Here is a 10,537-nt window from a genome sequence, read left to right on the forward strand (position 1 = left end):
CGTAACCAATGGCAGATTGCACACAAAACCAAATAATCGACCGTCTCTTATATGCTATGCAACAACTTTAACGTAAGAAGATGCCCATCTTCAAAGCCAACAAAACCTAAATTAGGAAACTCTAGAGTCTAGAGAGACGGAATAAACAGACCATCATGTTCACATATCTCCAAGAAAACAAAGAAACTAGCAATTAAACATGACTGTAACATAGACAGGACTCATGAAAAATCGGTTCTAAGGTTGATTTACCTTATGGTAGTGGGGCGCATTAGAGTACCTTCCTTCTTAATCTTCCCGACGCGAACAGAAACCAGAGGTATGCAAAAACATCTAGCCAGCATACCAATTTCAGCTGGCTCGAAGTGCTATTTCAATCAAACAAACAAGCAAAATCAGATAATCTCATCTCATCATATTCAGAAAACTGAAGATGATCTCAACTAAAACAAATACAAAACCTGGCTAAGATGAGCAAGCAATCGATCTTCAGCCATCCCGTTAGAAACGTTAAGCTTCAACAACGGCTTCAACCTCTCGTCACCTCGACAAGCTCCCATAACTTGCATATCCAAAGCTTGCAGCCACCGTAAAACCCTATCCTCCCCAACAAAAAAGTCTCCTCCTCCGGTTTCTTCAGTCGACGGATCTGAAACACTGCTGCTCTCGGTCCTCGTCGATTCAACCTCTCCTTCAAATCCATTAGATCGAGAACCATACGAAAAATCATCATCGCCGTCGTTTGGCTGATCATCACGATGACGATGATCGCCTCCGGAATCTCGTTTCCTAGAATCGGCCATATCAAATATCGGATCGGTAAAAAAACAAAAAAAAAAACACAGAGACAACCACACAAAAAAAAAAGTCTGATCCAGAAATTGTAAAGAAAAAAAATGAAAAATTCGTTCAAGAGAACCCTACGGAACCGATGAATGCTTTCAAAGAATCAGAAATCCGAATGCAATTGAGAGAGAGAGAGAGAGAGATAGGGTTTGTTTTTTGGTTTTTTTGGGGAGAAACAGAGAGAAAGAGAGAGATAAAATATCTTAATTGTTTTTTTAAGGAGGAAAGAATTGAAACAAGTGCCTTTTTTTATTTTTATTCCCTTTCGCGTCGTAGCGGAAGATGGTTAAAGAAAAGATAAGAAATACCCAAAAACAAAAAAAAAACACCACAGCGTCTCTGTGAGTGGCGGATTCGAACCATTTAGTTAAATATAGTTTAATTATATGAAGTTTGAGATCCGGGGCTTGTTTGATTGAAGCACGCACAAAAAAACCGACTTCGAGCTGGAGCCACGTCAGCTTTAAATGAGCCTATTGAGTGATGGGCCTATGTTTTTTTTTTTTTTAATTACAGACGACCTATTCTTCTTACAAAACTTTTGTTGAACTTGATTCTCATTCTCGACGATAATAGTCAGGTTTGTATTTGTGGGTTGTGTGGCCGCCAATGGAAACGAAAAAGCTGCCTAGACTCATCCGAGCCACTCACTCATCTGTTGGTGTTTATATCATCAATCATACAAATTTTACATATCAAATTTATCCACAATTCGTGTAGCATTTGACTTGTATTCATGTATGGACAAAGGGTACAAATAACTAGATGACAAAAGCATATACTTTTGCTGTGTTTGCTTTTACTAACTGAGATAAGCTTTTTATTATTGTCCAAATGATTGTGATCAATTCGAAATTTTGGTTATAAGCAAATCCTGAATACTCTTCTTATGAGGGTAATATTAGTTTCATCTCTAAACAAAAGTCACCATCGATTTGGTAATTCTAAAACGCAACACTGGGAGTTTTTAACAACATATATATATATTTTCTCCAAGAGATTATCATTTCTTCTTCTTTGGTTCTTCTTCTGCATAGTTCTTGATTAGTGCTTCCACGTCTTGTGGTTACAGGGTAATGGGCCAAGTATATCCACAAGGCCCATAAACATGCCAATCGTGTCTGTGGCGTATTAATTAAATGTATTGGAAGCAAAAAACTAAATCCCTAAACCTGTGTGAGATAATCGCTCGCGACCGAGAATCCCTAAAAATTTTGAGTCGATGGCGTTGGCGGAACTGAGAGGTCGGCTAGGCCGGTCATTTGAAGAGATGATGGGTGAAACAAGAAAGATGGCAATGAGAAGTCGGCTAGGAGGCCGGTCATCTGAAGAGATGCGTGAAACAAGCAAGATGGATGAGATGATGATGCTTGAAGGAGATCACATGCGCTCTGCTTGACGCAAATTTTCCTAGATCGGCCGTGACTGTGATGGAGAGAAAATGCCAGGACATTATCAATCTCCCTGCCGCGTCGTCCAACAAAGGCAAACAAATCTACGAGGTGATCAAAAGATTGATTCTTTTTTCTTTTTTCTTTTTTTTTTTAATTCATCTGTGCTCATCCGTAAGGGTTTGATTTCTTGATTTCTTGATTTTAACTAACTCATCATCAATCATAACCACCACCTGCTTCAGATTATCTTAACTGAGCTCGTTAGTAAGCTTGATCCGGGAAAGCCTGCACTCTTTCGGGGAAAGCGTGAATCTAGCATAGTCATGTTCATCGGATTACGAGGTTCTCTGTTTTTTTTTTTTTGGGGTCTTTTGAGTAAACGTAACGTATTATATAATTATATAGTGTGATTGATTTGGGTGGTGTTAGGTGTTGGAAAGACCAAAACGTGTGCCAAGTATGCTCGTTACCACCGGAAGAAGGGATTCAGGCCAGCTTTGGTCTGTGCTGATACTTTCAGCACCAATGCTTTTCTCCGGCTCAACAAGGCTGCCAAAGATGAGGTTCCAGTTTACGGAAGGTACCACCACAATATCAAATTCTCTCTCTTTATCTATTTTAGTATACAGTTTTTGTGGTGGTCCTCTATTTATTTAGGCTAGTTGGTTTATTTTTTGTAGTTACACGGCAGATCCTGCAGAACTTGCCGCTGAAGGAATTGCAAAGTTCAAGAACGACAAGCGTGACCTTATAATTGTAGACACCAGTGACCGCCATCAACAATATTCTACATTGTTTGAAGAAATGCGCCTATTATCCCAATCAATGGTCTGTCTTTTTTTCTTCTTCTAATTTTCCTTGTTGTACTACTCGATGGTAGCTCACATAAGGCTTTTTGGTCTATTATACAGAATCCAGATCTTGTTATATATGTCATGGATAGCAGTATTGGTCAAGCTGCATTTGACCAAGCTCAAGCATTCAAACAAAGTTTCACTCTTGGAGTTATCATTGTTACTAATATACACGGCAACTCTCAAGCATGTGGTGCTATCAGCGCGTAAATTAATCAGAGCATTTTACAAGAGTTTTCTTCTTTTCATTTTCCTCAAGTGCTCTTCATCTGATATATATATTTCTCTTATTTTCATGTTTTCAAGTGTTGCAGCAGCAAAGTGTCCCATGATATTAACTGAAACGGGAGACAAGAGTGAGGAGTTTGAAGCATTTGAAGCTGAACCTTTTGTCAGGCGTCTCTTGGGTTAGCAAATTCTTTCCTCTCCTCCTTGGTTTATTATTTGATGAGAGTATCAGTATGTATGGACACTCATGATTGGTCCACTTTTTTTTGGCAGAAAACCCTTGGGATAAACCCCTGGAATATACTTTGAGAATAATGTATAACCATTATAGGCGAGAATCAGGATTGGATAGACAGGTACTTTCATCTCTCTCAGCCAACTCTTGGTTTTTTTTTTGTTATACCCAAATACAAGACACTGTAACTTGTAAGCTTCTTCCATATTCTCTGTAGTTGTTTTTCCATACAAGACACTATTCGAAGCTAGACCTCGAGAAGTTTAGGCGGTACACGATAATAATGGATTCCATGACAGATGAAGGTATAATAAGTTATTGTCGATCAACGCTTTGTTTCTTATTTATTTTTTCATTTTTTTTTTCTTTCAGTTAGAGTAATATTCGTTGTGTTTGGCAGAGCTTGATAAACCAAACAAGGTAAAGCAAATGAGCTTGGAACGGTTGATGGAGATAGCTGAAGCATCAAAAGTAGATGCGAGACAAGTTCTGCAAATGTTAAAAACGTATAAGATGAAGACCAAGAGCTTTATGGACCTTGAGATGAAGATTCGCAATGAATCTGCTAGACCGCGGTACGCGGTCCTGACATCTTAGGTGGTCATTTCGACGACCAAGTGAACAAATTATGCATTATGTGCTTTTCGATATTTATGTAAAATAAACAAGTATGTATGGCGGTAATTTGGGTTGTATCGGGTATGATCGGAAGACCAGAAAAGAAGTTCTACGTCTAGTTTTTTTTTTTTTAACTCAACATCAACTCTTCATTATCCAAAAACGTCTAAATCATAAGTACATAAATTTCCCACCATAAAATTGGATCCAATACAATGAGTCGATCAAGTAAAACTCTGAATCACTAGGCAGATCCAACGCTACCTAATCCGAGAATCATTGCATTTACCACAACGAGATAAATAACATACCATCACTCGGTATGAAATCATCTTTTAAACTACATAATTAAATTCTATGACACGAAAACAACTACTAGCACAGAGGAGACCAAATCCTAGACCGAAGAACAAAGCAATTCCAAGCTAATAGAACCTCATGATCTGTAATAAGAACTTGTCCCAATAGCATCAACACGAGAGACGCAATATCAGAAAAAAAACTTGGTTTTCCCAGCTTTCATTGTTCCGGTCCTAAGCCTAAAAAACGGACAATACATCTGACTGACCCGACCAAGATACACGAAACAAAACTAGCATGAGCAGATGCTTCTCCGAACTAACCCATCATAGCTTCACTTCTCAGTGCATTTCCAGATTAGCCACATCGCATCAGCCAAGATGTCTCGCTTTTTAGCCGGACTGGGACCAGAAGGATGAGGGAGCTCTTGAGAACGCCAGCTTTGAGGATGTCCTCAAATTTCGGCCACCGACGCCCACGAAATCTCCCCAACCATAGGTAAAACTCGAAGACCCGATTCAACCATTTAACTCCGGTCAACTAGGACCTCCGACAGAGGTGATAGGAGAAATGCGACCCGAACCCAGATCTGACACTGTGAAGCTCTAAAGAAGGCCGCCCGGATCTGTTTCGAACCACCACCATTCTCCCGGAGAGGAAAAACGAGCCGAGATCTCTCACCGTAGCTTTCGCCGCCGCATCGTCACGACACAGCAGTGGAGCCCTCCTCAGCACGACCAGAGAGGAAGAGATCGAGCCACCCAACTACTACAACTGGAAAATAAACTAAAAGAAAGAAAAGACAGAGCCCTCTCTTATGACTATTATGGCACGCGAAAACTCAGGCGGCGGCGGTTTGTAGAACTAGGGTTTCTTCGTGAGAGAGAAGGCTAATAAAAACAATTCCCTCTCTTTCCCTCTACGTCTAGTTTGTTTATGTGCTTTTCGATACTTATGTAAAAGTAAAACAAACAAATATGTATGATTGTTATATGGGTTGACTCGAAGTGACACTCTACGTCTAGTTTGTTTATAGGGTCGAATATTTTCCAATGTCCATGCTAAAAAATCAGTAAATCTATTAAGCATTTGTATCGGAATTCTGAGTTGTTTATGTTATAGCATTTGACTTGTATTCATGTATGGACAAAGGTACAAAATAACTAGATGACAAAAGCATATACACTTGCTGTGAGCCATTTTGCTTTTACTAAAACTGAAATAAGCTTTTTGTTATTGTCCAATGATGGTGATCATAAAATCTCAGATCAATTCGAAAATTTGGTTATAGGAAAATCCTGAATACTCTTCTTAGTTTGATCTCTAAACAAAAGTCACCATCGATTTAGTAATTCTAAAACGCAACACTGGGAATTTTTAACAACATATATATATATATTTTCTCCAAGAGCTAATCATTTCTTCTTCTTTGGTTCCTCTTCTGCATAGTTCTTGATTAGTGCTTCCACGTCTTTCCAGAATAAACCTTCAACCAGAACTCCTTCTTTCGTGAACCTGAAAACACCACCCAAAAAACATGTAATGAGGCTCGAGTTTATGGCGTGAGCAACTGAAACAAAATGCCGAGAGAGAAAGGGAGAGAAAGATGGATACCATTGGGTGACACTCTTGGTGAGCTGAACTGACTTCCCAGCTGAGATTGATTTTGGATCAGCACTGTCGATGGTGAGAGTGTACTGATCAGAGAATCTGGGCAACTTTGAAGATACAACCAATCCAGTGCTTGTGAATGATCCCTGTGTATAAACCACCGGAATTTAAGATTTGTGATAGAGTAGCAGGCAGATGATGAGCCAAACAAAACGTGTTCGAACCATAGTAAAACAAATGGAAGTGTGCATATATATAATCAGGATCCTGGTTAGTTTTGACATAACAAGATGAATCAACCCTACTAACCAAGATACCGTATCAATTTAACACAGTTTCAGTAAGACAAAATGTCGGAGCTCTTTTTGCTGCATATTCTAGACCTAATCAAATGAGAATAAAATGAAAAGTTTGGATATAACTCTGCCTCTCGGATGCTAACTAAATGAGAGGAGTACTTTCTTCAAGCTGGTGAGAATGAGAAAGAAAACCACCCAATTTACAATCCAGAATCATCAACTCAGTTGAGCAATTAAGTATCAAGAAGCACGACAGCACCAATTGCAAACACCGAAGATACCAAAAAATACTTTTGTTTAACTATTTTTTTTCGAATTCTAAGACTTAAGCTAGTTGAGCAAATATATTGAAAGGGAAATGTGTATCTTCCTAGAGCTCAAATGCAACACAGAAAAATATAACAATAATAAATAAAAAGATGCCTCAGGATAAGCAAACTTTACATAGCAACTCAGCAGAAGCACAATTCTAAGTTCTCACAAAACAGAAGGAATGCAAAAGTTTGACACCAGAATTCAAAACAGAGTTCAAGTTAAATATAAGAGAACAGGGGAAATATGTATATTGTGCACCTCTATCTATATCACAGAACTACAATTGTTGCATCATAGACAAAACAAGAATGTAGCCTAAACCACGAAACTTGTCAATGAAATATAATTTTTCAAACAGCCAGAGGAACAAACCTCAGGAGGATATGTGAACAAAATGGCATTCTTCTCCTTAGTGTACAGAATCAGCTGCAACACCGCATTCAACACCACATACGTGCCATAATAGTCAAGGACCAAACATCTTAATTCAAAATTATCCAAATACAATACATGCATAGAACAGCTTCTATGGTCATCCATTAGATACCAATAAGGCTTTTTAAAGTCTAAAGCTAAGCACAAAGAGAGGTCAAGCCACATTATAGTTATCTAAAAGTAGAGAACCAAATCAAAATCAAGCAGAAAGCATCAAAGCGAATTCGAGAAGAAAAAAAAAAGAGGATATAATGCGATGCATCCAATCAAAAAGTCCCTGTTCTCAGGGAACTTCTTGTTGTAGAACTGAGCAAAAAGGGCAACGACGATGATAACCGTTCCCAAAATCAGTTTGAGGTTGCTCAACCTCACATCCTCCTTGTAACCACGGCTCGTAACGATCTACGCAATCAAAAAACAACAAAAGGTCAGATCATAAATTCACACAGATCAGATTAACATAGAGAGAAACAAAAAGGAAAACCTAAGAAAATTCTTACATCGGATACGGATTCGTCGAGGATGTGCTTGATTGAGTGGTGGTCCAATAGATTGGCCTTCTTCACGTTCTTGTTCGTCGTCTCTGCCTTCTTCTCTTCCATGACGGATAGATCCGATCAAAATAATATCAGATCTCTAGGATTCTGCGAAAATTCGAACGCAGAGTGTGAGATTTTTCACGAGCGCAGGAGACTAGAAGAGACTGTTGTTTTTGTGTTCGACGAGGAAGAAGACGATATAATGGATGAAGAAGCTCGAAGACGTTTTCAGTCAAAACTAGCTTATTACGACATCGTTTCGTATTGGGCCTTCTTTTGGGCTTCACAAGTGTCACATCCTAATTTCGTATTTATATAGTCAAGTCAACTATAACAATATTCAAAAAAATATTTGTCAACAAATTAAACCTTTTGATTCATATATTTGACTACTTTTAAGCTTCAACTTAAATGCTGCAGATTTCTTAAACGCATATGGATATGACTTTGTTGAAAAATCACCAAACAATAAAATACAACAAATTTGCCAATTTTTTTTTATTGAGATTTCATTACTAAATAAACATAAAAGGTATAAAACCGTCCAATCCAGTAATCTTGCAGAAAATATAATAATCAATTGCAATCATTATGGAAATGCACGACAATCCCAATAGTGTTATAATTTAATCAAGAAACTATTGGAGATTTGATCTATTTTTATTTATTTCAATCTTATATCTAAAAATGCTAGTTGGAAAGCGTTTTTTTAATTCAAGAAGGCTTGGACTTGATTTTGCTAGTGGTCGCGTTTGAGAGCAACAACTTAGCTCCTTTCACAAGCTCTTCCTTGATCATGAATAGAACCGCAGCAGCTAATACGCTTTGCACAATCTTTGTGCTCATCCCCTTGTAAAACCCGTAAAGCCCTTCGTATCGAATCATTTTCAGGATTGCATCCAACGTTCCTGCGATTCAAAACCAACACAACAACTCTTTAGCTTTGATTGAGAAATGAGTTTTTATGATCTTATATCATTTAGAAGAGGGATATAACCTTTGTATTGGTGTCTTTTGTCCCCTGTTGTGACCTGTTTGGCTTGAAGTCGCGACTTTACAACTAAGAGAGGATAAGTTGTGACTGTAGCTCCGAGTTTAGCCAAAGCTCCAAGAAGAAATGTCTACGAAAAAACAGAAAGAACAGTCTTGGGAAGTTGGAGAGCAAGTAAACATCTTATTCAGAAGAATCAAATGCAAAAATGCTAGGGTCTGAACCTCCAAAGCGGTAACGTTGTTGCTACCCTTCAATGCACGCTTTTTCTTCAGCTTGGTTAACATTGTCTCGTACAACATAAATTGCATTGACGGATTACTTACCTGTGGGTTAAAACACACACACGCATCTAACTATTAATAAACTGGACCTAGACAAACAATATAAGAGAAGCTTTAAAATCATAAGCTCACTTACCATGATCAGTGTTGGAATTACACCTTTCCAGAAGCCAGTCACTCCAGCTTCATCGTAAACCTCTCGAATCTGAGACAACGTTCAACATATATCACAGAAACTATCTTAATCGAGAGGTTTACACAGTTTCAAATAAGTTTCAATCTTATATTGCCATCAACTGAAGCCTGATTTTACACATAATAATAACCAATAGACCCTTGCCATGGTTTGCAAATACAGGAAGCTGCCTCATACCGTATTAAAGGTTCCATATGGACGCGGCTCAACTGCAACCAGAGCTTGTTCATCAGAAGAAGGTGACTCGGAGGCAGCTGTTTGATCTTTTGTCATTTTTCTGTGGGTCTGCATTGTATACAAGTATTCAAGAAGAATTAGGATTATAACTAAGCACGGACCAATGAAAATGTAGTTAAAATACAGAGGAATTGACTGGGCAGCCTAAAGCAGCACTTCATGGTGGTGTATACCTGCATGCGGGTAACAATCACCCAAATTGGATTCGTCATAAGAACATTAACCGATCTGCAAAGAGAAAGTGTTGTCATAAATTCACATGAGCCATCTGAAGCAATAGGATAAAAAATTACAATAATGAAACTATACATGCCACCAGAGTTCACAATCAAAGAACAAAACAGCAATGGCTGTAGGACCTGACAGTAAAAAGTTAGACCATCCACCTAGAAGCTCCATTAAACAAGCGACACTATAAGAGCATGAAAGCATTAGCAATGTGACCATGGCGAGCATTCACTCACAGCCTACACTCCAGACAGCCAATGTGAAGAGTATAAGAACGAACTGAAGCACCTAAGAGCTATTTAGAATCAAAACTAACAAAATCAATTGTGTATTGCATTGTTAACTAATGGTAATCCGGATAGTAACTAGCATATACGAAAAGCACATAAAAGGATTGATTGTTTTACCCAGCGAAGGCAGCCACTAAAAGTGAAGAAAACATCCCAACTGATCCGTCACCCAAGCCTTTCTTACTTCTAGCGAGAGCTGCAGCTTCAGCTTGATTCCGAAACACTTGGTAGAAGTAGTAGTACACACCCTGTCTCATCCAAAAGGAGTGAGCAAAGAACTCAAAAGACATACAGAATTCTCCAGATAAATTAAACACAAGTTGAGAGGATTATACCTGTGACGCAGCCGTTCCAGCGAGAGACGGCGCCAAACCACCGTATAATCGCTCCCATCCCTCTTGTTTGACAACCTTCAATACAAAAAGTAAGAAAACAACGATTCCACTTTACGTTGTACTCTAAAGACTCATAAACCATCGCAAAAACTCATAGTTCAATCTCTGATCCTGAGATTGACAGTGATAAACAAAAACCTGACACATGTGTTCGATAGTTCCAAGTTTCCTCTTCTCCCTCTTCAGATCCCGCTCCGTTTGTTGGCGCGTATTTACCTAAACAGATACAATCGTTTCAAACA

The 10,537-nt window shown here is 38.5% G+C and overlaps 4 protein-coding genes across 8 annotated transcripts in view; 1 reads left to right on the plus strand and 3 right to left on the minus strand.

The window, feature by feature from the left end:
* Nucleotides 1–1,118, minus strand: part of LOC104782456 — a 4,225-nt gene extending 3,107 nt beyond the window's left edge. The window contains exons 1-3 of one of the 4 annotated variants that reach the window (XM_019244991.1): nt 925–1,118; nt 462–789; nt 253–368 (exon numbers count right to left, since the gene is read on the minus strand). In XM_019244991.1, the coding sequence (XP_019100536.1) occupies nt 253–368; nt 462–569 (224 nt within the window). In that variant the 5' untranslated portion in view covers nt 570–789; nt 925–1,118. Of the gene's footprint in view, nt 1–252; nt 369–461 lie in introns of those variants that run through there. The other 3 variants (XM_010507392.1, XM_019244992.1, XM_019244993.1) reach the window with 3 other exon arrangements.
* Nucleotides 1,754–4,314, plus strand: LOC104782457 (signal recognition particle 54 kDa protein 3-like). Of its 2 annotated transcripts, none has more exons than XM_010507393.2 (9): nt 1,754–2,348; nt 2,483–2,582; nt 2,670–2,820; nt 2,903–3,068; nt 3,152–3,300; nt 3,401–3,501; nt 3,596–3,678; nt 3,775–3,862; nt 3,958–4,314. In XM_010507393.2, the coding sequence occupies exons 1-9, from the start codon at nt 2,277–2,279 to the stop codon at nt 4,152–4,154; spliced, it is 1,107 nt and encodes a 368-aa protein (XP_010505695.1). In that variant the 5' UTR covers nt 1,754–2,276; the 3' UTR covers nt 4,155–4,314. The 2 variants fall into 2 exon arrangements, with proteins under 2 accessions (XP_010505695.1, XP_010505697.1); XM_010507395.2 differs by having other exon boundaries at nt 2,921–3,068.
* Nucleotides 5,737–7,899, minus strand: LOC104782458 (probable signal peptidase complex subunit 2). Its single transcript, XM_010507396.1, has 5 exons — nt 7,636–7,899; nt 7,386–7,537; nt 7,073–7,154; nt 6,090–6,232; nt 5,737–5,990 (listed from the first exon to the last, which is right to left on the minus strand). The coding sequence occupies exons 1-5, from the start codon at nt 7,735–7,737 to the stop codon at nt 5,891–5,893; spliced, it is 579 nt and encodes a 192-aa protein (XP_010505698.1). The 5' UTR covers nt 7,738–7,899; the 3' UTR covers nt 5,737–5,890.
* Nucleotides 8,197–10,537, minus strand: LOC104784299 (peroxisomal nicotinamide adenine dinucleotide carrier-like). The gene is made up of 9 exons (XM_019244994.1): nt 10,434–10,537; nt 10,236–10,310; nt 10,018–10,148; nt 9,556–9,610; nt 9,323–9,430; nt 9,086–9,154; nt 8,890–8,991; nt 8,672–8,795; nt 8,197–8,582 (listed from the first exon to the last, which is right to left on the minus strand). Exons 1-9 carry the CDS (start codon nt 10,440–10,442, stop codon nt 8,389–8,391), a joined length of 867 nt encoding a protein of 288 aa, XP_019100539.1. The 5' UTR covers nt 10,443–10,537; the 3' UTR covers nt 8,197–8,388.

This window comes from Camelina sativa, chromosome 4 (assembly GCF_000633955.1).
Source record: "Camelina sativa cultivar DH55 chromosome 4, Cs, whole genome shotgun sequence".
Taxonomy (NCBI): Eukaryota; Viridiplantae; Streptophyta; class Magnoliopsida; order Brassicales; family Brassicaceae; genus Camelina; species Camelina sativa.